Source organism: Squalius cephalus (genome assembly GCF_949319135.1).
Source record: "Squalius cephalus genome assembly, chromosome: 1".
NCBI classification, from domain to species: domain Eukaryota; kingdom Metazoa; phylum Chordata; class Actinopteri; order Cypriniformes; family Leuciscidae; genus Squalius; species Squalius cephalus.
The window spans coordinates 31,832,754-31,860,505 of record NC_137122.1 but is presented as its reverse complement, the minus strand read 5'-3'; the positions used below and the strand labels follow the sequence as shown (position 1 = coordinate 31,860,505).

General features: G+C 41.1%; 1 protein-coding gene across 1 annotated transcript; it reads right to left on the bottom strand.

Moving 5' to 3' along the window:
* Positions 1-191: 191 nt before the first annotated feature.
* Positions 192-7,021, bottom strand: LOC307168060 (uncharacterized protein). Its single transcript, XM_079887619.1, has 16 exons — positions 6,984-7,021; positions 6,711-6,768; positions 6,575-6,600; positions 6,297-6,318; positions 6,157-6,188; positions 5,933-6,058; positions 5,632-5,837; positions 5,441-5,535; positions 5,211-5,326; positions 3,579-3,728; positions 3,412-3,486; positions 2,809-3,014; positions 2,236-2,305; positions 1,864-1,998; positions 1,356-1,776; positions 192-337 (listed from the first exon to the last, which is right to left on the bottom strand). The coding sequence occupies exons 2-15, from the start codon at positions 6,745-6,747 to the stop codon at positions 1,546-1,548; spliced, it is 1,527 nt and encodes a 508-aa protein (XP_079743745.1). The 5' UTR covers positions 6,748-6,768; positions 6,984-7,021; the 3' UTR covers positions 192-337; positions 1,356-1,545.
* Between the last annotated feature and the right edge of the window lie 20,731 nt (positions 7,022-27,752).

The window sequence follows — 27,752 nt, the reverse complement described above, 5'->3', positions numbered from 1 at the left end:
CAGTTCACTCACAAACTGAATCCATTTTAGCTACACCGAAATAGTAACAAGATATTTTGAAGGCAGAAAACAAACAATACCTTGTTTGTAATAGGTTAATTTAATAATAATTTATATTGTCACTATTGCTATTATCTTTTTTATTTGATTTTTATTCGATTTTTATTTATTATTAATTATTTTGATTTTTTGTATATTATGGAAGCCCGTTTCCACCACGGTTGAGTAAGAAAAACAAAAGTCCTAATAATGAGACTTAACTTGTATAATAACTTATATAGAAAGATAATTAACTTTCTCATAATTATGACTTAGTGTCATTATATTGAGAAAGTTTCTCATAATAATGACTTAGTATCTCATAATAATGAGAAACTTTCTCGTAATAATGACTTAAACGTCTCATAATGAGAAACTTTCTCGTAAGGACATAATTTGTCGCACTTCTACGCATGCGCAAAGCAGTGGAGCAGAAGGGAGTGCCACGCTAGCGACATCCGCTGTTCAAAGCCGTGTAAATGCATCACAGAAAACATGGCACGCTCTGCAAAACAGTTGTTTTCATTAAAGTCAGTGTGATCTATGAAGTGCAAGCTGTAGTATCATTAAATAACATCAATTAAAAATCATCAGTATATCTTACATATTTTTCCATGCGCACGAAAATGTGTGAAAGTGGAACGCAGAAGCAGGATGGTTACCATGGTAACGAAGTCCGCCTGATTGTGCACACCGATGTAAATTGTTACAAGAATTTACAAAACTATCAGATTAAAGTTGGAATATTACATTTATTCGTTAAGTTTAAGTGTAACCTCTTCATAAAATATATGGGTATATGTGTTAATATAACACGAATTTTGCGGATGCGTCTAGGATATTAGACGTGCAGGTTCATCTGGAAGATATCAATACAGAAATCACCTTTAAGATGTTTATGACTTTGGGGACATTTACACATAAGTGCACTCCATCTATTTGAAATCCATGGATCACCCTTCTGTGTTGCTGCTTGTTCATACACAAAAATACAAATGAATAAAATTATATCTGTCTCATATACTGATAATTTATCATTAATGTTATTCACTTCAGAGCGTGCAATGTTTGCTGTGATGCATTTACACGGCTTTGACCAGCGGATGTCGCTAGCGTGGCACTCCCTTCTGCTCCACAGCTTTGCGCATGCGTAGAAGTGCGAGAAAATAAGTCAATACGAGAAAGTTTCTCATAATTATGAGATGTTAAGTCATTACTATGAGAAAGTTTCTCATTATTACGAGATGTTAAGTTACAATTACAAGAAAGTTTCTCATTATTACGAGAAACTTTCTCAATATAATGAGATAGGCTACTAAGTCATAATTATGAGAACGTTTCTCATTATTATGTCTTACAGAATTATATTTTGTACCCGCGGAAACGGGTTTTTATAGTGTTTCTGGATCCGCATACAACCAGAAAGTGAATTCAATCTCAAGCAGGATGTGAGTCTGCAAATATCATCTGGTTTGATTAGATAATGAACGGTTTTCAGATAGGCTATTAGCTGAATGGAATGTGAGGAACATACAGGGCATTGTAGGCCTGACAGCTGAAGCTACGGGTGGCGAGGCAAGACAGGAATTCTCTTGAAATTTTGGGCAGCAGAGGCTTCATCTTGATTTGGAACCAGAATCTCATGAACTCCACATCAGCAAGATTTCCAGATGTGAAGCTTTCAGCTGGAAGTTCTGCAAACAAGGCTGTGAGGTTGCTCTGAGATGAGCTTGTTACCTGAATCAAAAATAAACGTTGTCAAAAAAGACAGTTGAATATAACACACACAATTTTCCTCCCCCTCATTTTTATTCGTATCCTTACGGATTGCTCCATCTGTGTCTGCAGTGGTATGGAGAGATTAGTGATCAGAAGTCGCAGGTTTTCCTCAGTGAAGCTCAGATTTGATTGAGCAACACAAGTAATCGCTTTCGCCAGACTCTCTCCAGTCTGCGATATCTGCAAATGACCAGAAAGTAGCTTTATACCAAAACTGCAGTCAGCTGATATCTGGGCTGTAAATCTGTTTGAGATATTTGCATCTTGTACTAGGTGTTCCAGTTTTTCTACATGCGAACAAAACAACATTGTGCGGTTGGTTTTATCTTTCACATTCTTTAGATGTGTGACATTGTTGGACCTGATCAGGGTGTGGTATGCATAAGAGTTAAAAATTGTGGTTTATGAAAGACTTACAAGACAGGAACTATTATTGCTGGGGACTCTACAAATGTTGACAGGATCTGCAATTTGAGGTTCTGGAGAACTGAAAAATGTATAAAGAGCACAGCATTAGTTAAAACAAATCAGACATGCTGTGAGGAACATATGTTTTTAATTGCAGTACATATGTACTAGTGGCAATCCTATATATACACTGCAATCCTTTTCTTAATTAGTCATTTAGTTTTGTTTTCCAGTAAATGTTTGTCTTGTTTTCCAAATATGAAATAATCCTTAGAGATATGGGGAAAATAGTCAAACTTGTTATCAGAGAATATATTATTTAGCTGAGGGCCAAAAGTTAGCTTTAATTCCAGATTCTCTGAAAACAGTTCTCTTAGCATCTTGTACAATTTTCCTTGTGAAATTAATTTATCATGTTTTAATAAGATTTGCTTTTTTTGTTTTAATGGAAAATAAGACAAAAATAAGGATTAAAAAGAGTTTTTGCGCGTTCAACAATTTTCTGTAATCATTTTAAATTGTTTAATTTTCTGTTTCTTCTGAGTGCTCTAATTTTATAGTGCAGACAGAAGTGCTACTCACAAAACAAATTTGGATATTTGTTCGACATCAGATGAATTCAGGCTAGTTTGCAGATTATTCTTCACCACAGGAATAACCACATTCTGGAACCATTCAGTGATGTTGGTGATGTTAAAACTATTTATTGAGTTTTGGTTGGCACCATAGCTCAGGGTCCAGTTCACCAGAAGCTTTTCCGTTAGGTTTCTGATACTGCTTATATCTGTCTGAAAGAGAACAAACCCAGAAAATCTGTCAAACAGGCTTATGCATATTAAGGCAATTAAGTTAAAGGCATCTTAAAAATGTGATGCTCCTGGCACAAGAAAAACTAAGAGAGGCAATTAATAGGATTAGGCTATGTATATGTATTATATTGAATCTAAAGCCACCTTTTTTAACGTCTATTCCTTGTTTTCATCTGCCACAATAATGTAATGTCTTTGAATTATTCATTTGGGATTATTTAATAGCAAATCTTTATAAATACAGATAATCTGATTCATCATTTGGCATTTCAAACTATTAATATGTTCAAAAATGAAAGGACTGACATCCCGGCCTAAATAGGCCTATTATACTATTTCATTTCACACGCACACACACAGACAAACACACACTTACTGTCTGAGCAATGGTCACACATGATGTGATGAATCTTCCCAGTTGTCTCAAATATACCTGGATGCCTGAGATTTTCTGCACACAGAAATGACAAGAATTAGCATCATCTTCTTCATTCATGTTTCATTACTGGACTTCATCATCATCATCATATACAAAACTCTTACACTGGTAATGTTAAGTGTTATGTCCGTGAGCGGCGGCAGGAAACTCTGGAAGGTCTTATTGATGGCATCAACATTTAGACTATTAGTTGTATTCAACTGAAAGATCAGCTCAGCTTTCTGCTCTGGACTGAGTATCTCTACGACATCCAGCTGCAAAGAAACACAAAGATTCAAATGAATGACCTCGACAGTAAAGGCCCGTTCACACCAAGAACAATAACTATAATGACGACTATATTAGCTTCCACACCAAAGGATGATAACATTCAATTCATCTTAAAAATCCCCTGTGGTGAAAATCAAGTTTTTAATGTTGTCTATATCAGTGTTTACCAACCCTCTTGCCGGAGGCACACCAACACTACACATTTTCCAACTCTTCCTAATCAATCACACCTGAATCAACTCATCAGCTCGTTAGTCGACTCCAAGACCAAAAATATATGGGTCAGATAAGGGAGACATCCAAAATGTGTACTGTTGGTGTGTCTCCAGGAGCAGGGTTGGGAAACACTGGTCTATAAGTCTATGTGGTGTTTTTAATATGCTTTAAGAAACTATGTTCAAATTCATAAGCCAACACCATTGCTGAGTATTTTCTCCATAAAACTGCAGTGAACCAAAGACAGTCTCTAAAAACGCGGTTTGAAGTCGCCATGAACCTGTTCATGCCCACTGAACCTGTTCCCTTCCTCACACAATTCGTTGTAACCGGTCTGACGTTGAAGAGAGCGATACATAAAAACGTATTACCATTCTGATACACCGACTCTGTAAATTCTTTTGAATTTAGAACTATTTTTAAAACTATATGGGCCCTATCTTGCACCCGGCGCAATGCAGCGCCAAGCTGTGTTTGTGCGCCCATGGGCGTGCTGGTCTGAAAACGAGGTGTGTTCTGGCGCATTGTTGGCGCGTTGCTATTTTGAGGCAACAGAAATAGACTGCGTCATTGACCAACTGAAACCTGGTCTAAAGTCAATGGCACATTATTATTATTATTATTATTATTATTATTATTATTTTTGTGTTATTTAAAGAGCGCTTTAGTATGTGCGCCTAGGCGCGTCCACTCTGCTTATAACACACAGGGACGCGCAGCAGCACACAAACATGCCAGATATTTAAAATAAAAGAATTACAATGTAAAATATTATTATTGTGTACATAAAGATATGGTGGAATCGGGCTTGTCCCATAGATGATCTGCTTGCACACTTTTACCTCACGCACGAGCAGTTCCGTTTGCGCTCTGGAGACGCGTTCGGTCTTTCCACTATCAAATTCCGTCATGTAAATAGCGAATCTGCCATGGCGCGAGCGCAACTGGCATTTAAAGGGAATGGGAGATGAGACTCTGATTGGTTTAACGCACGTAAATCCCAAAACACACCAATTACTCATTAAGAGAATAGGGACAACCCTTTTAGACCATGTGCCTGATGCGCCGACCTTTCTTCCCATCGTTAACTAGCGGATTCGGACACGCACTAAGTGAATTTGCGCCCTGCGCTTTAGACCATGCGCTTAGATCGTTAAAACAGGGCCCTATAACTTTACCGTTATAATTATCGTCCTTGGAGTGAACAGGCTTTAATGCTATGATTCAACTGCTCGGTTTTATCTACTTACCCCATTAAAGTCCTTTTTCAGAGCAGTGAAATATCCCAGACTTGCGCTAGTAGAGAATGATTGGAAGTTCTGTATCAACCATTCCCTGGTGGTGTTTGGACTTTTCACACAGCCAGCTTTAGAAAAAAAAAAAATCAAAGTCAGCAAACTCATAGCCAACCTCGTCTTTTAACTGTAGCCTAGCTGACATCTAAAAAACAATATTATTGCACAAAATACAGCAGGCCTACCGTCAGATGTATTTCTTGCCAGAAAAGGTTGTATGAAGTTCTGATACACCATCCTATGTCTTTCAGGGCCGATTTGAGAGCTTAGATCCTGTACCCTGTAAAATGTAAATTAAGTTGATTTTCTTCGTCAACAACTAGCTAAAATATCTGAGAATATTAGCATGATTTGTGTAGCCTAGGGGTATACAAACAGTGCTTGGAAGCTCAGGCAGGTGAGGCTGCTGCTTTGACTCAAGCAGGAGAGAGTCTCACTGGACAGAGATGACAGGTATGGACTGAGCTTCACTTGGAACCAGAGCCTTGCAAAACTCGCATTACTCAGCGCTCCCACTGTTTGCCCACTGAACCTGGCGTTATTGATGGAGCTCGCCACAAGACTAGCGTTAAGTCTAGATCTCTGTTTGGATGATTAAAAATGCACTAATAGGTGACTTCATTTTAACAAGCAGTTTTAATATGTTTGAAATATGTTGATATTCAGATTTACTGTACCAGAAATGTGTACAAATCAAAGGCTGAGTCAGTAAATGCTTTGAGATTAGCGAGATTCCCCTGCGATACGCCTGAAAGTTGTATCCCTGAACAGGTGAGGATGTTGTTGAGCGTTGAATCTGAGAGCTGAAAGAGGAATGGGGAAACAAGTGAGGAATGATTCACATAATATTGAAACCTAATACTGCCCACACATCATATTGCATCAAAAGATAAAAACTCACTGGAGAGCATGAACCAGTATTAAAAACTGCGCCTGTAAAAAAAAAAAAAAAAAAAAAAAATAATTATAAAAAAATAAAACCAATGAAAAAAGAGTTGACTGGAATATTCAGTTTTGTGGCAAAAATGATTCAAAACGCACCATTTTGAAATTCCACCACACACTGAAGAAACAGAAGAAGAAAAAAAAAATCCATAAAACTGTTCATTGTTAATGGTAAATGATTCATCATCACCACAATCAAGCTAGTTTTCTTTCTATCAAAGTTAGTGTGCAAGAACACTCATTTATAATTTCAATCAAGCAAACCTTGGAAAATGATTGAATAAATATTTACCAAGGATACATTTTTTTTTATTGATTCTATCATTTAACAAGCAGCATCCACAAAATAATGTTGTGCAGAAAGTGCTAAATACCTGTCCGTTTATCAGTGTGACGAATCCTACAAAAGAGAAAGTGTGACTCATGAACATGTCTCTTTAAAGATATATTTAAAAAATAATAATTTCTCGCACTGGGTGATTAAGATCAGTAAAAAACAGCTCCTCTTACCTAAAGCAAACAGCACAGAAAGCTGAAAGTTTGCCATTTTCACACAGACACCCCTGATCTAAAACAAATACAATGCAACAATGGCATTATTTCAAACAAACTGAACTTGCATGGGAAAAAATTGCATTAATGATCAATGTGATGAATAATTATCTTCTTCTTTATTCTAAATATATTATATATATATACATATATATATATATATGTGTGTGTTGTTATTTGTGTTTTTTCAAACATCAAACACAGGAATGCGAGGAGGACAAAAGCACTTACCTTTGACAGGAGTCTCTCTGTGTGTGTGTCAGTCAGCAGCCTAGCAGTTCCACTATTAACTGAGGTATCAAAGGGGTGTGGGTCAACTTACCCACGTCAGCAAATCCAAAACAAGACAAACAACTATAGGCTACTTCTCGAAATGGGCAAAACAAAATGCACGATTACATTCCTTTGCTGTCAAAACAACAAAAAATAAGCAAGTTTCCTTTCAATTTTAACTGAGATTCATCAGTTATATACAGCAAATATCTTTTTCTTTGGAAATTAAACAGACCCCCTTTAATCGGCGTCTTTAACTACATGTATTAGCGTTCAAATGTATAAAATCCACTTATTGTGTACATGTCTTTTACACTGTAATGAGGTCTATTATTACACTGTTGACACTTCTGTAATTTACATGATGGATACAGTGCTCATGTCAATAAATGTGCAGTGTCCTTTTATGAAATTGTAACACTTTACAATAAGGCCACATTAGTTAATTTTTTTGATGCATTAAAATGCTGGGTTGTTTTAAGCCGGGTTTGGGTTCAAATATGGACAAACGGAACCGTTGGTTTAAATTAACCTAGATATTTGACCTAAACATGGGTTGAAACAACTCAGCATTTTTTTACAGTGTAACATTTACATTTAGTCATTTAGCAGACGCTTTTGTCCAAGGCGACTTACAATTTAGGACTAAATTAAGCGAGTCGTCTTGAAGAGGGAAAAACAACGCAAGAAGTGCTCAAAATACGAAGTTCAGGCATTGTTCAGAGTAGCATAAGCCGATAAGGGAGGATTAAAGGAAAAGGAAAGAATTTATTTTATTTTGTATTTTTTTTTAAATTTTATTATGAGGTTAAGTGCTCATGTTAAGTGTAACATTAACTAACAATGAGCAATACATTTATAACAGAATTTATTAATTTTTGTTAATGTTAATTAATAAAAAATAAAATGTTCATTGTGAGTTCAAATTCCACCAGGACCATGACATAATAATAACAGACTTTTTGATTATATTAATGCATGAGAAAATGTTGAAATTATAGCATGGACTGAGATTAAGCATTTTTCCTTGTTAGTTCATGTTAACTAATGGAACCTTGTTGTAAAGTTTTAAATGAACATAACATAACATACCATTCTGGTTTGGACATTGCCGACAGAATTGTACATTTTTCGCTGGTAGACCCTTCTGTTTAAAACATTAATAATCTATTTAAAACATTAACATGCAGTGTAATGCCTTTTGAGGTGATCTACTTCAACACGAATATTCTGAACAGGTCAATCCCAGACATTTACAGTAGCTAATAAAACAACTGAATCCTGCTTTGCATCAGTAGTGTATAAACCGTGCATAATTACGTGAAGTGCTCTATTGAATGTGTATTTGTAAGCAGTTTAATTTGACTTCACACAAGTCTGGATGTGTTACAATGAGGCAGGCACCATTTACTGTACAACAACCATAGATCATACCATCAACAGACTAAACCAGTTTAGATTGTCTAACCTGTTTTCAGCTGCAACCCACTTAAACTATACAACAGACTTAAACAATAGTTTAACTGTTGCTTTCAGAACTCACGGAGGAGGCGTGTTCACATGTTAGCTGAAATGTCTGGCATAGTTGTTTTTACAAGATCCTCTTGCACAAGATTATGACTGAGAGCATTGCTTTGGTTGTTTGGTTCAGTTATACTAGGTGAAATTATGTTAATCAAACATAAATGACAGCATTGTAACAAACTAGTGTGAACATATCAGTGAAACTATTCAAAAAGCAAGAAAGAATTTTGATTATTCAAACAATCTGTGATGGAATTTTTGGTTAAGGACCAAAATGAATAATATTTCATAAACATATAGCCATTATGTTAAGACTGTGTCTTAAGATCTATATAGTTTGCCAAGGGGCAAGCAGTCTTACTTTTTGGTATCAAATTAGACCAGTCTATGTAACTGCTTTCAAAAAGTTATGAACAGTCTATAAAAAAAAACATAAAAAAAAAAAACATTTGATGACTAGCTTTTAAGACTATTCTTAGCAGTTTATGCAACAGCCCCTGGTTTCACAGACAGGGCTTAGAGTATATTATTAGGCCTTAGCTCAATTAGGACATTTAGGTTTAATAAAGGTGCCTTAGAAAACAACAACAACAACATGTGTGTGCATTTTGAGACAAACCAATGGCACTGACATATTTGAAGATTTGACAGTGCAGATTGCACTTAAAGAAGTCTGTGAATATGCGGGAACCTTGTTTGTGAAACCAGGGGTAAAAAAAGTGTCGTTAAAAAAACTAATCCGGAAATGGATTTTTCAGATTCTTTCAACACAATACATGTGCACTTGTGCAGAAAAGGTCTTTTCAGAGTGACAAACAAAATCAGTAATTATAGGTAACATCAAACCACCAAATCATCTTAGAAATGTCAGGAATCACTGCTGCATTGAGTATCAGTGGCCCAGTTAAAAAAAAATGATACCATATGTGCGGAGCATTAACACGAAGCCCTTGAGGAAAAGAAACTGTAACTTTTAGAAACTACTACTACTTATAATCTGCTTATCAGTTGATGGAAACTCAGTGATCATGTGTCTAGGGGTGAGCAGGGCACAAACTAACGCAGGGCTAGACGTGACATACATGGTTTAAAACTTTCCACACATGCTAGCATGACGAAACTTAGTGTATAGGTGCCATATCAACACTATAGAGAAAAAGTTGTGCCAAAAAAATTTAAATAAATAATCTTTGGAAGATATCACTGAACATTTATTTAACCATGGCAAAATTAAATTTCTTACTGAGGTTTTTCATCTCTGTTTTCTGTTTATTTAAAATGAGACAAACCTGATATTATTTGAATCTTACACTGTATCTGTTATTTAACAGTTGAGATAGTTCTTTAATGCTTATCTAACCAGCAGAAGACACTTTAAATCCCAGTTGCGCAGGTGAACTATTAGAACTATATGCTATTCTTCTATACTTTTATGAATTCTATTGAGAAACCTTGAGAAAAAGGTGAATAAAGACTAAGAGTCAACGTTCAGAAATTATTAATTATTCTTATGTTTTGAACTATGCTGCGTAGATGTGTTTTGTTGTGTGATTGTGATTTTGTGGATATTATTGATTAATAATTATTTATTGACAAAATATTTTAGTTTGTTTTGTATATTTTTTTTATTAGATCAGATAACATTTTAATCTGTTTTATGATCATGTTACAACGTGCCCCACCTTTCACTTTCATTCTTTCGGGTTAAATCAAGAAAAAAGTATACACTGAAACAAAACCACATAATTGTACTAGACATTAATGTGGGAAAAATAAATGATCTGAACCCCAAGTGGATTTACACAAACTGAGAAAGTCAAAAAGTGTTAGGTTGTGCCCCTCTCTCCCAATAATCATTTGGTGGAGAATTCATTTTTTCAAATGCTTATATTTCCTTGTACTGTAGCTATGGTATTCATGTAGTGAATCACACAAACATGACAAGTAAAAAGTAAAGTGAATTGATCTGGGTCTGTGACTAGATTCCGTTTCACTTGAGAAGTGCACTTTTGCACAGAAAAAAAATACTTAAGGCAATCAAAACCTGTTCAACTTGATGGTTGACTTCATTCAAGATCCCTGTTTGAGTAGACTGCCATCTGAAAATTCTGGATTTTTTAGATTTTTTCTTTCTTTTTCTTTTCTTTCTAGTGTGCACTTGTAGTGTGCTTCAAATCTAAAAAAAAAAAAAAAAAAAACTGTAATTGACTGTTTCAGTTTTCTTTCACTTTTAAAAAGTGAAATTTGTAATGATAAATTAAAAGTTTTATGTTGGAGTGTTAAGTCTTTTGTCGTGCTTTAAAGAAGTGCATTTATTTTGATGTGCTGACTAACACACTAAAGCAGAGGTTCTCAACTCCAGTCCTCGGGACCCGCTGCTCTGCACATTTTGTATGTCTCCCTTATTTAACACACCTGAATCAGATCATCAGCTCGTCAGGAGAGACTCCATGAACTGAACTGAGTGTGTCAGATAAGAGAGACATACAAAATGTGCAGAGCAACGGGTCCCGAGGACTGAAGTTGAGAACCACTGCACTAAAGTACATGTAAAGTATGGCCTACCTGATTATAATTTGAGTGTTATTCCATATTACAGTTAATATATTCTAAATGTACTAAATTTTAAACTTTATTATTGCAAATGTGTAATTACAAATATATATATATATATATATATATATATATATATATAAACATTCTGCAGTACACTTTAACCATATTTCAACAGAATGATCAAATTACATATAAAGATGCACTTCAGCTCTGAAGCAGACTATAAGCTTTATTGTGACCCTGTAGTCTGCAGTGCATCAGAAAACAGTTTGGTGTAAGGAAAAACATAAGAGACTAACTTGGTGCTAATATTTGGATGTGCGAGATATCTTGTTGTGTAATTGTTTGCATTGTTTCCATTGCATTTTTTCTTTCGAACAAAAGGCTATGAAAGAAATATTTCTGTTTTACTGTTTCTACTGTTTTACTAATCCATCAAATATTTCTCTTCATGCTCCCCTGTAGTAATAAACACATTGTGTGTTCCTTTTCTTTATTGTTCTTTGTAAAAGCCGAAGCTGGTTAAATACAATGTAAACAATGTAAAAGTAGTTTCTGTCACTTTTGATCAACTGAATGCATCCTTGCCGAAATAAAATATATAAATCTTACTGATCCCAAACTTTTGAATGGTATGTCCACTCACAGTATACCAAAACCTTGTTTCTGGCTGCCCAATGGCTCATTTAAAGGAAAATGAATTAAATGAACTGAAATTATAAATTGTTCTGGCATTATTAACAAAAATATATATAAACAGCAATCTTAGGGTATGTTTACATGACAACAATCTAAAGCAAAAAATAAATAAAAAATCCTTTATGTTTTTCGCGTACAGACGGAAACATTGTCAAAACAATCACAAGTTCACATTAAAGTTCACCCAGTTCACAAGTTCACATTAAAAACGCTGTATTATTCAGGCCAGTAACTGCTAAAGTCACTTTGTAAAGAAACAGTACACGCCAATGTTTCCCCTCCCACTGCTTTGTCTTGTGAAAGAATGATATGTGACATGTTTTTGTCATGTGCAGTGTTGGACAAGTTACTGAAAATTTGTAATTAGTTACAGTTACTAGTTACTTCTTTTAAAAGTAACTGAATTACTTTACCAATTACTGTACATCAAAAGTAATTAGTTACTAGGGAAAGTAACTTTTAAGTTACTTTTATGTCTGCTTTTTAAATGTAAATATGAACAGTACTGAACAGTCAAACACAATAAACAATTTTTAGACCTATTTATTGTAATCAACAGGACAACAGGCCTTCAAATCAAGCAGTAGTACAAAAGTCCCTTTTAAGACTTGAAACGAAATAACAACTGTCTCAGTCATTTAAGTGTGTTTTTTTTATTTTTTTATTTTTTTTACCACCACATTAGGCCCAATGAAATAAAAGTGATTGGCCTACAGTATTAACACTAATTAAAAGAGAAAACAAAGGTGCCTTGAGGTGCTGGATATAATTGCATATGTGATTTAACAAAAGTTTAACAAAATGGTTTAACAAACATGCCTCATGGCAAAGCTAAATAGAGATAAGAGATGAGATTCTCAACAAACGTTAAAATGGGCTAACAAGTCTCATCTCTCACCTCTCCAGTAGCCACAACATTGCTAGCTCTCAAACCAGTTATTGTACCTCAAGAGGATAAGCTTCTGAAACTTTTGGTCTGAGAGCCTATTCCTCTTTGGAGAGAGAATCAGGTTCCCAAGGCTAAAGAGTCTTTCCACCGGGGCACTGCATTGAGTGGCTGCATTATATTTAAGTGATCCTCTCTTTATTAAGGGAAACTGATTCAGAGCGTCCATCCCTGTGGCTCCTGATTTGAAGTAATCAGCTACTTCATTTTCAACAGAGACATAGGCATTCTCCTCACTCCCATCAAAGCAAAATAATTCATCCTCTTTGCTAGATGGCTGGCGCTGTTTTTTTTGGGTTTCCCCTGGGTGCTGATCCTGCTCTGGCACATTCTCTGCATTCTGCTACTAGACTTGTTTTTAGCAGGTCCTTCCTCTTCTGGTCACGCAGCCAACGTAACTTAAACTTGGGTAGGGTCGCAGCAGCCAGTAGAGCATCTTTATCCTCAAGAACATGTGCAAATCGTGTTTTGATTGCCTGAAATACATGACACAAAAGACATAACGAGTATTAAAACAAGTTTTAAAAACAAGTGTATTATACAATAAGCATATTTGGCATCAGGGGGTCCCATCAGCCTAGACATTTTTCTAATGAGAAAGAAAGTCATTCTTTGGTTTTGAAATAATTTAGGTCATTGTTTTATGATTGCTAGACTACTGTAAAAAACTGCTGTAAAAAAACAGCAACATTTTTACAGTAACGTGCTTTTTCCATTAAATCAGTAATATACCGTAGAAAAAAGAGCATTCTGGGTGATGTTTGTCGTTTTCGAGAAAGTAGCCTACAGGAATATACTGTGAATTAACAGCGCTCAAAGTATTCAAAATCACATGCTCATTCACTATTCCCTACATTAGTTCACTAATATAGTCCACTTGACTGAGCAAACAATTTCATAGTTAATTCAGTTAATTTTCTAAGTTAATTCAGACACTGATGAACAACTGCTGTTAACAAGCAGAATCACTGAAGGAAAGAGAAACAAGAAGAACAGAAAAAAAGATTAAATTGAAGATAAAAGACATTAAATCTCTGAAGATCTCAGCAGAGGATACAGCATTACCAGCTTCACTTATCACTAACCAGTTTGACTTTATTTCTGTCAGACGTCTATAGAAGTTATTATTAAAAGGTGACAGAGGTTTAGATGTCATTTTATTTTCATTTGATGTCACCATGATGGTGATCAGTGTTTGCTTTAGTTGGGCTCTGGACCCTTGACTTTTAAACATAAGTTTTTCTTTGGCTGCGATAGCTGTGTCTTTAAAATACATTTGCTCTGGTAAAAAAGCTGAAAGAAAACAGGATCAGATGACAATGGCTGTTTGTTAATGGTCACAATCATCATCTAGTGGTCCGATTCACTGATCTCATTTATTTTCTAATTTATTTATATGGATGATGTTTTGTTATTTTTAAATATTGTATCACTGTGATTTGACATCCAGAAAATATGAAGGATTTTAAGAGGTTTATGTTCAGAGCATTTTGAACTTCTAGATCAGCCAGACACACACAAAAATCAAGAATCGTGTGTATGAATCTCAACAATGGTGACAATCATAGTACAAAAAAATTGTCCATGACTCCCAGCATGCATTGCAGAATGAATAAATTATGCAGCTGAACTGTCTGGTTATTTTCTTTAATTTTTACTTTTATTTTTGCTGTTGGTTTTGTGTTGACTTTTAGTAGCGTGTTCTGTCAGGTTTGATGTTATCTTTTTTGTTGACTATCACCATTGTTGAGATTCATTGGCTGATTCTTGATGTCTGTGTGTGTCTATCTGAAGCCATAGATCAATTTTTTTTAGAGAAAGATGAGTTAAAAAAATCCTCCATAACTGATCGCGCAGCACTGCTTGATCTTTTGCTGTAGTTTCACCGTGTAGTAATAAAAAGTTAAGCTGTATTAAAACAACACATTTTTGATAAGGGATTAGACACGGGATGAGATCGGTGATCCAAACATTATGTGATTACATCATAATCAGCAACACCTGATCTATTTTTTGTTGGCTTTGTTTCTGCCACAACAATTGTGTCTCAAAAACACACAGTTACAGCAGTAAAAGAAAAACTAATGTTAAAGTCAAGGGTCAAGGCCCAACTAAAGCAGTCACTGATCACCATCATGGTAACATCAATTTAAACAAAACAACATCTAAACCTCTGTTAATTCTCAATAGGAATTTCTGTAGACGTATGAATAATAGACATATATAAATAAAGTCAATCTGGTTAGTAATAAGTGAAGCTGGTAATGCTATTTTTTTGGAGTTGTTTAATCCTCCTTTGCTGAGATCTTGAGAGATTTAATATCTTCTGTGGCTGAAGTCAGTTGTAGTTCTTTTGTTTTGCTTTTTTATCTTCTTGTTGTTCCTCTGTCCTTCAGTGATTCTGCTTGTTAACATCAGGGGCCCTATCTTGCACCCAGCGCAATTGACTTTGTACATCACCAATGCATGTATCATTCCTATTTTGCACCCGATGCACAGCAGACTGTTCCCTCCACAGACGCACGTCGGTAAATTAGGGAATGAACTTGTGCTCCGGGGATGGTTCAGCGAAAAGAGGAGGCGTGTTCCGGCGCAAACGTTACCTGGTGCTATTTTGCAGTTCCAGAAAACAATTCCGTCATAGACCAGGAAAAACCTAGTCTAAAGTCAGTGGCGTGTTTTCAGTGACGTGTTCAGATGCTATTTTAAGGGCGCATGCTTGGCCATAATGTTGCGTGTGCACAATGCGCATACACTTTGCTTCTCTCATCTACACAGACGCAGCAGTTGATTTTTTGCAAAACATACATAATTACAAGGAAAAATATTCTACATGAGGGAAATCATTGTGGTGTCCATGAAGATGTGAAAAAATAGGCATAAATCTAGCTTACACATTTAAAGGGAAAAACCTAAACCAATATCATAAATATCAATAAAGTATGCAGGTCAAATTGCACAAAACACATAATTTCTTTGTTGTGTACATAACTTCTTTTTTATAAATCAAATTACATAAATCAAACAAACAATGTATAAATCATACAATGTACAGCGCAACCCACAAATAAATAAATAAATAAATAAATAAATAAATAAATAAATAAATAAATAAATAAATATCAAAAATACCAATAAAGTATGCAGGTCAAAATGCGCAAAGCACTATTGACAACATAATGTAACTTCTTTTTTATAAATAAATAACATAAGTCAAAATTCAAAAATCATACAATGTGTAAATCATAAAAATACACTGCGCATCCCACCACCAAAAAACAAAAAAAAAACAAAAACAACAAAAAAAAAAACACCATAAATACCAATAAAGTATGCAAGTCAAAATACACTAAACACTGTTGTAAATATAACATAACTTCTTTTTTATAAATCAAAATACATAGGTCAAAATTCAAAAATCATACAGTGTATAAATCTCACAGCGCAACCCCCCCCCCCCACCCCCACTAAGTCTAATTCTCCATTCAATCCCTGAAATGTTGTTGCTTTAAGTGTATAGATCCAAAAAGACTCTCTCTGTAAAAGCTTATTAACCCTATCTCCTCCTCTTATTGACTTAGGGATTTGTCCAATGCCGATTATCTTCAGTGTACTTGGGCTACCATGATTCGCATCTCTATAATGTAGGGCCATGGGGTATAAAGGGTTACAGACTCGAATAGCATTTTTATGTTCTGATAATCTGATCTTTAATTTTCTTGTAGTCATCCCTATATAAAAGCAGCCACATGGACACTCCAACCTATAAACCACAAATGAGGTATTACAATTAATAAATTATCTAATGTTCAATTCAGAACCAGAGGTTACATCTCTAAACATGTCAGTCTTAACCATATTATCACAGTGATTACAGTTGCCACACCTGTAATTTCCTGCACTTAAAATTAACCAAGTATTTGATTTCTTAGAGGGAAGATGGCTTCTCACCAATTTCTCTTTAACTGTAGGTGCCTTCCGGAACACTATTGAAGGAGATTCAGGCATGACTTCTCTTAGATAAGGATCACTCATAACTATTTCCCAATTACTTTTGTTATAATTTTATTAATTCTGTTTGCCTCTGTACTGTACTGTGTCGCGAAATAAACTGAATTATCTGAATCTTGTGATTCACATTTTTGTTGTAATAGCTGTCATCTCTACTAATGTTTCTTACTTTATCATATGCTTTGTTAATCACTCTATTTTTGTATCCTCGTTCCTTAAATCGTTGAGTCATATCTTGTGCCCTGATATTAAAATCTTCCTTATCACATATTCTTTTCAATCTCTGAAACTGACCAAAGGGAATATTTTCAATCATCCATTTAGGATGAAAACTGTCTGCTCTTAATATGGTATTTCTGTCAGTTTCTTTCTTTATATATATATATTTTAGGTGTGTAACGATACACGTATTTGTATTGAACCGTTTTCGGTTCGGTACGCATTACAAACCGAACGGTTCGTTGGACCATTTTTCCTGCCGACCAAAAATTAGTTATTTCAAATGTAGGCGCGCAGCAAGCGCTCTCATAATGTAAGAGATGCTGGCGCGACCACAACATTGCCCAACATCAAATGACAAATGTAATGAAAGTGGAACGAAACTCCGCTATTATTTTGTGCTTCACGGACCGTTTATCAGTTTGGACCAATGCAGCGCAAGCCAATCTTGATCAAGCGACACTGTTACTACACAGCGCTAAGAGATCCAGTAAAGAAAGCATTTGAATTTGCCACTGAAGTAATAACATCGCTGCTAGATCTAGTGAGAAGCATTCACATTTCTCCGTTATTAACGGATCAAATAGTGCTGACGTGGAAACCAGGAGAACCTTGTGCTTTCAAGTAACGTCACATCGGTTCTCTTACGAGAGGTTCTCTCGTATTGCTTAAGTTGCTTACGCTACGGGTAAAGTCATCTTTTCTCGAGATATGAAGCCAAAAAAAATTATCCTTAATTTTGATATTTATTGTACGCCGTCGAAGCAAGCGACTAGCAAGCTAAGGACAGCGTCTGAGGAAGCCAGTCGTCTTCGCCGCCTTCAGCCATCCGTGCCTGCTGCGCTATCCAGCGACAGTATCCTTTTTTGCTATTACTCTGAGTGTGTTCGCCGCTGCGACGCACTTTTCTAAAAGAGCACGAGGCGTTTGTTTCAAAATGCCTCGCACTTCCTGTGGCTCCTAAGCCCCACTCAGCGACGGAGACCGCCACGTGATCTGTGCTCTCTGCCTGGGACGAGACCACGCAGCCCTCGCTCTGTCTTCGGGAGGCTGCGTCTACTGCGAAGAACTGACAATGTCGACCCTGCGGGCTCGACTTGCCATGTTCGACGCTGAAGCTGTCACTCCGCCTGTCTCTGGTGGGCCGCGCAAGAAGAAGCGCCGCTCCCAGAGGCCACCGGAGCCCGATGTGGCCCACAAGTGCTCGCCGGAGCCCTTCCCTCGAGCCTCGCTCTCTCCTTCCCCGCCCCCCCTCCCCGATGCGCAGCTGCCGGCTTCCGCCCTCACTGCCGTCGCCTCAGGGGATGAAGCGGACGGAGATGCCATTGGTGACAACTTTTCCCTCCTGGCCTCGGACAGTGAAGAGTGGTCCGGATCGCACCGCTCCGCCTCCTCTTCGACCCAGGAGTCTGGCTGGGCCCGGGCCAGCGTGGACGCGGAACTTCTTCGCCTCCTCACCAAGGCCGTCGACCAACTAGGCCTCGAGTGGTCACCGCTGAAGGCCAAGCGCCTGCCTCTAGGTCAGCACCCTTCTTGCCAGAGCTCCACGCTGAACGCTCCATTCTCCACGAGACTCCACTCTCCTGTCTCCTCGACACTCTTTCAAGTAGACGGAGTCCCCGAGAAAGGATACAACCAGATTTCCCCAGTGGAAGAGGCGGTCGCAGCGCACCTTTGCCCGCCATCCGCGAGATGGCGCTCAAAGTCTGCCCTCCCGTCTAAGGCCTGCAGGACGTCACGCTGTCAGTGAGCCGCCGTATTCAAGCATCGAGAGCGTGCGCGCCGCGCCGATACCTCTGATCCAGGTTCTCGACCCCACGCAGTGCGGCGATCGGAACCCAGAGGCCATTCTACCCCTAGCTATACATGCAGAAGCATGGGAAGAGATTCCGGGCATGTCAGAATGGGTGCTGAATACGGTAAAGCAGGGCTATTCACTACAGTTCGCTCGCCGCCCCCCGTGCTTTCGAGCACGGACCAAGACGAGAGTGAATACGGAAGTAGCACACCTACTTCGCGCAGAAATAGCAAAGCTGCTGTGCAAGGGGGCGATAGATCCGGTGCATCCTTCTCTGAGCGAGTCAGGCTTTTACAGCCATTACTTCCTTGTGCCCAAGAAGGACTGAGCTCTCAGACCTATCTTAGATCTGAGATATTTGAACAAAGCTCTCATGAGGCGACCATTCAAAATGCTCACAACCAGACAAATCCTCGCGCAAATTCACCCGAGGGACTGGTTTATTTCTCTCGATCTGAAAGACGCATACTTTCAGATTCAGATTATACCCCATCACAGGCCATTCTTGAGATTCGCCTTCGACGGTCAGGTATATCAATACACCGTCCTTCCGTTCGGCCTGTCTTTAGCACCCCGTACATTCACGAAGTGCATGAACGCGGCCCTCGCTCCCCTGAGAAGTCAGGGTATGCGAATGTTGAACTATTTGGACGATTGGCTGATATTGGCACAGTCGGAGATAGAACTCATATCTCACAGAACAGTGCTTCTCAGCCATCTGGAAAGCCTGGGTCTCACGGTCAATTGGACCAAGAGCTCATTACTGCCCCGTCAGTCAACCTCTTTTCTGGGAATAAAGCTGGACTCGGTGGCTATGACGGCCCGCTTGTCGACACAGCGCGCGCGCCGTGTTCGGCATCTGGCCGCGTCTTTCCAGAAGGGCAGCGTGGTTCTTCTGAAAACATTTCAAAGAATGTTGGGCTGTATGGCTTCAGCTGCAGCAGTGCTTCAGCTGGGTTTACTGCGTATGCGCCCTCTACAACACTGGCTGAACGCTCGAGTGCCTCATCGAGCCTGGGCTGCCGGCGGCACGCGAATCAGAGTTACTCAGAGCTGCGTTTCAGCTCTGCAGCCCTGGATAGCGGCCGAATGGTACCAGTTGGGAGTGACAATGGGAGTCGTCTTGTACCGGAAGGTGATCTCGTCAGACGCCTCCAACCTAGGTTGGGGTGCTCTTTTCGAGGGCAGACCGGTCTATGGCCTCTGGTCAGACCAGGAGAAAAGCCTTCACATAAACTGTCTAGAGATGATAGTGGTCGAGAATGTGCTGAAACACTTCCTCCCATACCTGGGGGCCACCACGTACTGGTCCGCACTGACAACATGTCTGTGGTGTCCTACGTGAACCGCCAGGGCGGTGTCAGATCCAGAAATCTCTGCGTTCTGGTGGAACGCCTCTTCGTTTGGGCTCAGCACTCACTGCGCTCGCTCAGAGCCACACACGTGCCGGGCCACCTGAACGATGGCCCAGACAGGCTGTCCAGGGACAACGTTCCCCCGGGGGAATGGTCCCTGCATCCTCAGACAGTCCGGTTACTGTGGCGCCTTTTCGGCAAAGCGAAAGTCGACCTCTTTGCGTCAAAAGACAATGCTCATTGCCCAAGGTTCTTTTCGAAGAGCGAGGACGCGCTGGCCCAAGCTTGGCCCAGCTGCACGCTTTCCCTCCGATCTCACTGTTACCACAGGTCATCAGGAGAATCAGGGAAGCGCGCCACTCGGTGCTCCTTATAGCCCCGCGATGGGAGAACCAAACGTGGTTCCCAGAACTGATGAGGCTGGCAGACTCAGCCCCATGGCCGATCCCGGTGAGAAGAGATCTCCTCTCTCAAGCCGGTGGTTGATTTGGCATCCTCATCTAGAGCGCTGGTCTCTGCATGCATGGATAATCAACGGATACCCGTTGCCTTGCCAGAAGGGGTCGTGAACACGATCACGCAGTCCAGAGCTCCCTCTACGAGACGGCTCTACGCGTTCAAATGGTTTGTGTTTACTAAATGGTGCACCGACAAAAATTTAGACCCACAAACTTGTGGGGTTTCGTGGGTGCTTTGCTTCCTTCAAGAGCTGCTGGACATGGGCAGGTCCCCCTCCACACTCAAAGTATATGTTGCGGCTATTGCAGCGTTCGCTGAGTCGACGCACGGCCAGGCAATAGGAAGGAACGAGCTCATCATCCACTTCCTTAAAGGAGCCAGGAGGATGAATCTCCCTCGGCCCCCATCGGTTCCTATTTGGGATCTTTCTTTGGTCTTGGAGGCCCTGAAAGCTCATCCCTTTGAACCTTTAAAGCAGTGGTCTCAAACTCAATTCCTGGAGGGCCACATCTCTGCACAGTTTAGCTCCAACCAGCTCCAACTCACACCTGCAAGGAAGTTTCTAGTAATCATGAAGACCTTGATTAGCTGGATCAGGTGTGTTTGATTAGGGTTGGAGCAAAACTGTGCAGAGCTGTTGCCCTCCAGGAATTGAGTTTGAGATCACTGCTTTAAAGACTGTGGATCTGTAATACCTCACGCTCAAAACTGTTTTTCTGATAGCCCTGTCATCAGTCAAATGCGTGGGTGACCTACACGCGTTGTCCGTGAACGCCGCGTGTCTCGAGTTCGGACCCAATGACTCTAAAGTCATTCTCAAACTGAGACATGGTTATGTCCCCAAGGTGATCGGCACTCCTTTCAGAGCGCAGGTCATTTTGCTCTCGGCTTTACCGGCATCCGGCAGCGAGGTCGACGGTAACCTCCTCTGCCCTGTCAGAGCGCTGAGAATTTACATCACGCGCTCTACCGCTTTCAGGCGCTCGGAACAGCTCTTTGTTTTGTTTGGTGGGCGCACCAAGGGTCTCGCCGCCTCGAAACACAGTCTGTCCAGATGGATAGTGGATGCTATTGCGGCAGCTTATGTGTCTAAAGACCTGCAGTGCCCTCTGGGCATCAGGGCTCATTCCACCAGAGGCATGGCCTCATCGTGGGCTTGGTCCAGCGGGATTTCTATTCATGACATTTGTATGGCGGCAGGCTGGGCCTTTCCGTCTACATTTGTTAGGTTCTATAACCTGGGAGTTCCCGCCTTGCAGGCTAGACTTTTATCAGTCTAAGTCGTAATCCCCTACTGTGTGCTTATGTACATGTGCTGGCCCACTCTGTTGGCCGCCTCATTCCCACTTATCTTTGTCCCCCGGGCTTTCCCCTGGGACTTATGTAGTGGATGCTAGGCGCGCACGGCGTTGACAAGGGGTTCCCGTAGTGTAAGCAACTTACGCAATATGAGAGAACCTCTCGTAAGAGAACGTACTTGGTTACCTAATGTAACCTCGGTTCTCTCTAGAAGAGGGAACGAGTATTGCGTAACCTGCCGTGCTCGCCCCACGAGCTCATTTCGCTTCAGTCGATGAAAACCAGGTAAGCAGCCCCTGAGCCCTTCCTTTTATACGCTAAGCCACCCCCATTCTGGCGGGCTGTGACGCGTGAGGGCGCGACGTCATGCAGGTCTCAGTGGTAGGCTGCTGCAGTTGCCGCAGGGCAGCCAATGAGCACGCTAGACAGCTTGCTCTAGGTCTGCTTGCTGCTGCACTGCGTTGACAATAAATACAAAAATTAAAGATAATTTTTTTTTTGGATTCATATCTCGAGAAAAGATGACTTTACCCGTAGCGCAAGCAACTTACGCAATACTCGTTCCCTCTTCTAGAGAGAACCGAGGTTACATTAGGTAACCGAGTACGTTTTATTTCGACATTATGAATAAAATTGCTGCCCTCAAATTTTAATCTGAAATAAAATAAACCTTTGTTTATTACTACTACAATATTACATTTCCTTTTTTTTATAAGGATCTGTTTTTGTTTTATATCCTCCTAAGAGTCAAGTATAGCTCCAATCATTGCTCAAAGTAAAAAATGATCATACTTTATGATGTTAGTTTTAATTTAAAAAAATTAAAATCAAGGAAATTTCTCTGGCATTTCTTTCTTTTTGCTGTATCGAAAACGTACCGAACCGTGACACCAATGTATCGTATCGAACCGAACCGTGAATTTTGTGAACCGTTACACCCCTAATATATATATATATATATATATATAGGTCAATTATTGGTTGGTCCGACCAATCGGATGCTGAGCTTCAGGACTGTTTTGAGCCTGTGGATTGGGAGGTGTTTTGGGAGGCGACTGCTGATATTCACGAATATGTCGACGTAGTGATGTGTTTTATACTGAAGTGTTTTGAAGACATTGTCCCTATGCAATCAGTCCGTGTTTTTCCCAATCAAAAAGCATGGCTTGATCACTCTGTAAGACTAGCCCCCACTGCAAGAGACAAAGCCTTTTCTTCTGTGAACTTGGAGGAGAAGAAAATAGCTCAATACAACCTCCGCAAGGCAATTAAGCTGGCAAAGAGACAATATAAGGAAAAAATTGAGAAACAGCTGAGTGAAAACGATTCACGCAGGGTATACATTTCATGTCGGACCTCAAGGCAAGACCTAGTTGTACAACTAATGTCTTGCCTACACTGCCAGATGAGCTGAATCTTCTTTCTGCCCGGTTTGAATCCACCAACACGACCCCCCAGAGTAGTCCCGCCAGCAGTGCAAACACTCCCAATAACACACCAAGGACAATCCACATCACAGAGGGTGATGTGCGACGTGTGTTTGAACGAGTGAACATTCGAAAAGCTGCTGGGTCGGATGGGATTCCTGGCCGGGTGATTAGAACTTGCACATCACAACTTGCAGGCGTGTTTGCGGATATTTTCAACCGTTGTCTGTCTCTCTCTGTATTTTCCTCTTGCTTTAAATCCTCTGCAATAGTGCCAATTCCCAAGAAGAGCAAAATCATGTGTCTAAATGATTGGCGGCCTGTTGCCCTCACTCCGATAGTGAGCAAATGCTTTGAACGGCTTATAAGAGATTACATCAGCACTCTTGTCCCAAAAACTCCAAAGATCCACAGAGGATGCTATATCCACAGTACTCCACAACACACTCACGCACTTGGAAAATGAAAACTCTTATGTCAGAATACTTTTCATTGACTATAGCTCGGCATTCAATACAATAATCCCCTCTAGACTGGTCACAAAACTCAGCAGCCTTGGTTTTCCACCTGACCTCTGCAATCTCATCCTGGACTTCCTAAGTAACCGCCGTCAGGTGGTTAGGATGGGGTCCATCACCTCCGCTCCTCTAACCGTGAGTACCGGAGCGCCCCAAGGCTGTGTGCTTAGCCCTCTTCTTTACTTACTGTACACATATGACTGCACACTATTACACTCGTCAAACCTCATTATCAAGTTCGCTGATGACACCACGGTAGTGGGCCTGATTAGAGGTGACAATGAGTTGTTGTACAGGGAGGAAGTGGAGAATCTGGTACAATGGTGTCAGGATAACAATTTGTCACTAAATGTGGCAAAAACGAAAGAGCTGGTGGTGGACTTCAGGAAGAGAGCTGAACTAACTCCCTTGATGATTCAGGGGAATGCTGTGGAACGGGTGAGCAGTTTTAAGTTCCTTGGGATCAACATCACCAATAACCTCACCTGGGACCTACACACTACAGGAATAGTGGGGAAGGCCCAGCAACGCCTGTTCCACCTTAGGCGTCTGAGGAAATTTGGCATGGGCCCCAATGTTCTCTGTGCTTTCTATCAGGGCACAATTGAAAGTGTCCTCACATCACCTCCTGGTATGGCAACTGCACTACAAACAGCCGCAGAGCAATACAAAGAGTGGTCAAAACTGCTCAGAAAATCTGCGGCTGTGAGCTTGCACCTATAGCAGACCTGTATCAGGAGCGGTGCAAGAAGAAGGCCCAAAGGATTGTCAAGGACCTCAGCCATCCTAACAGCAACCTTTCCAGGGGCTTCCCACTGGCAAGCGCTACTGCAGTCTGAGAGCAAAAACCTGCAGACTTAGAGACTCATTTTTTCACCAAGCTATTAGGCTTCTTAACAGTAGATAGACCTTTATCACCTTTATCAAAGATTTTATCATTGTGTTTTTTTAAATGTATTGTTGTTGTTGTTGGAGTGTGTGTGAGTGAGTGTGTGTGTGTGTGTGTGTGTGTGTGTGTGTGTGTGTGTGTGTGTGTGTGTTCTTAACATATGGATATAGGCACTTTAAGCTGCTGCTGGTCAGGAGGGGGGAGACTTAAAATTTTTGCTCTTGCATTGTATGTAAATATGATATGAGATGCAACTTCAATAAACTGAAACTGAAACTATTTCCTCTTCCCGAAAAAGGATGGAGGTCTCCGACCCATCCTAGATCTCAGACGCTTGAACAAAGCACTGGCGAAGCGCCCGTTCAGAATGCTGACAACCAAACATATCCTCGCGCAAATTCGCTCGAGAGATTGGTTTTTCTCAGTGGATCTGAAAGACGCCTATTTTCATATCCAAATATCGCCTCATCACAGGCAGTTTCTGAGATTCGCTTTCGAGGGACAGGCATACCAATACACGGTTCTACCGTTCGGCCCATCGTTGGCCCCCCGTACATTCACGAAATGTATGGATGCAGCACTCTCCCCCCTGAGACAGCGGGGAGTGCGAATACTAAACTACCTCGACGATTGGCTGGTTATAGCACAATCAGAGGCACAGCTAATAACGCACAGATCTTGGATCATCAGCCATCTAGAATGCCTGGGTCTAAGGATCAACTTTTCCAAGAGCACACTATCCCCCAGCCATAACATCTCTTTTCTGGGTATAGTAATAGACTCTATACATATGAAAGCGTGCCTCTCTTCAGAGCGTGCGCTCTCTGTTCGGCGCCTTGCAGCATCTTTCCCCTCAAAAGATTCCAGAGGATGTTGGGTCTTATGGCCTCAGCATCAGCGGTACTCCAGCTCGGATTACTGCAAATGCGCCCTCTCCAACGCTGGCTAAACAGCCGTGTCCCATCTCACGCGTGGCGCTCCGGCCACTTACAGATCAAGGCGAGTCGCGGCTGCATCAGAGCCCTGACTCCCTGGAAAGCTGTCGACTGGTACCAGTCGGGCGTGAGTTTAGGTGTGATTTCGAGGAGAAAGGTGGTCACGACAGATGCCTCCAACCTAGGTTGGGGAGCCCTCTACGAGGGCAGGCCTGTCTCTGGCCTTTGGTCGAGCCCAGAGAAGCGCCTACACATAAAATGTCTGGAGATGAGAGCAGTCACTTTAGCACTCAAAGCCTTGCTCCCGCGCCTGAAGGGCGACCACGTCCTGGTCCAAACGGACAACATGACAGTGGTGGCTTACATAACCGCCAAGGCGGCCTCAGGTCAAACACCTTGCACGCCATGGCCAGGAGTCTCATTCTATGGGCTCAGCACAACCTGCGCTCCCTGAGGGCAGCGCACGTGCCAGGCATTCTGAACCAGGGTGCAGATATGTTATCCAGAGGCAAAGTTTCCCCAGTGGAATGGTCTCTTCACCCTCAGACGGTTCAGCTAATATGGAGCACCTTCGGCGAGGCAGAGGTCGACCTCTTTGCCTCCGAAGACAACGCTCGTTGCCGTTTATTTTATTCAAGGAACACGGACGGGCTCGCCCACGAATGGCTGAACCGCCCGTTGTACGCTTTTCCCCCGGTCGCGATGCTACCTCAGGTCATCAAACCGATCAGGGAAAAAATGTGCAGTGCTTCTTATAGCCCCCCTCTGGAGGAACCGGCTCTGGTTCTCCGAGCTGACACAACTGCTGAAATCAGCCCTGTGGCCGATCCCGCTGAGGAGAGATCTCCTCATGCAGGCGAACGGAGAAATATGGCATCCCCGTCCCGACTTATGGTGACTTCATGTATGGCCACTCAACGAGTACCCGGGGACATCCCGGATAGGGTGTCAAAAACCATTGCTGAAGCTTGAGCGCCCTCAACCAGACGGCTCTAAAATGGAGGGTGTTCTCGCTCAGAAATGGAGGGTGTTCTCTAGCTGGTGCGCCGCTAGAAACCCGAACCCACACTCGTGCGAGATACCGAGTGTACTCGCCTTTTTAAAGAGCTTTTGGACGCAGGTCGCACCTCCTCCAAGCTTAAAGTATATGTGGCGGCCATAGCAGCATTTCACCCTCCCGTGGCCGGACAATCACTAGGGAGAAACGGCCTGGTTGTCCGCTTCCTTAAAGGGGCTAGGAGGCTAAAACCTCCGCGACCCCCTTCTGTGCCTATCTGGGACCTCTCCACGGTCCTGGAAGCACTAAAGGGTGCCCTGTTTGAGCCAATTCAGTCTGCCGACCTGAAGCACCTCTCGCTCAAAACTGCTCTTTTACTGGCGCTCGCCTTAGTTAAAAGAGTGGGCGATCTGCACGCACTGTCTTTGAGTGCGTCCTGTCTCGAGTTTGGACCTAACGACTGCAGAGCCGTCCTTAGGCCAAGACATGGGTATATTCCTAAAGCACTCTCTACCCCCGTCAGAGCACAGGTTATTTCCCTAACAGCTCTCTCCTCACCAGAGGACGAAAGAGACGCGAATTTACTCTGTCCCGTCAGGGCTCGCAGAGTATCTAGAGCGTTCTGCCTCATTCAGACAGTCAGAACAGCTTTTTGTGTGCTTTGGCGGCCACACCAAGGGTCTCGCTGTCTTAAAGCAGAGATTATCGTGCTGGATAGTTGACACTATAGCGCTAGCTTATGAGTCTAAGGGTCTTCACTGCCCCTTAGGCATCAGAGCTCATTCCACAAGAGGCATGGCCTCGTCTTGAGCTTGGTCGAGTGGAATACCCATCGAGGATATCTGTGCAGTGGCCGGCTGGGCCTCGCCGTCCACATTTATCAGGTTTTATAACCTACAAGTCCCTGCCCTGCATTCTAGGGTACTTTCGGTATGAATGGGTAAGCACAAACCCCCCCGATGAAACGTGGACCCGATACTATCCGGTCCTGTTTTTACACGAACTATGGTTCATATGTTTTACCATGCATGCATCACATAGGGGTTTTTTCTCTGTTTAACATGGGCCTGTTATCTCCGGTCCTGTTACAGAACT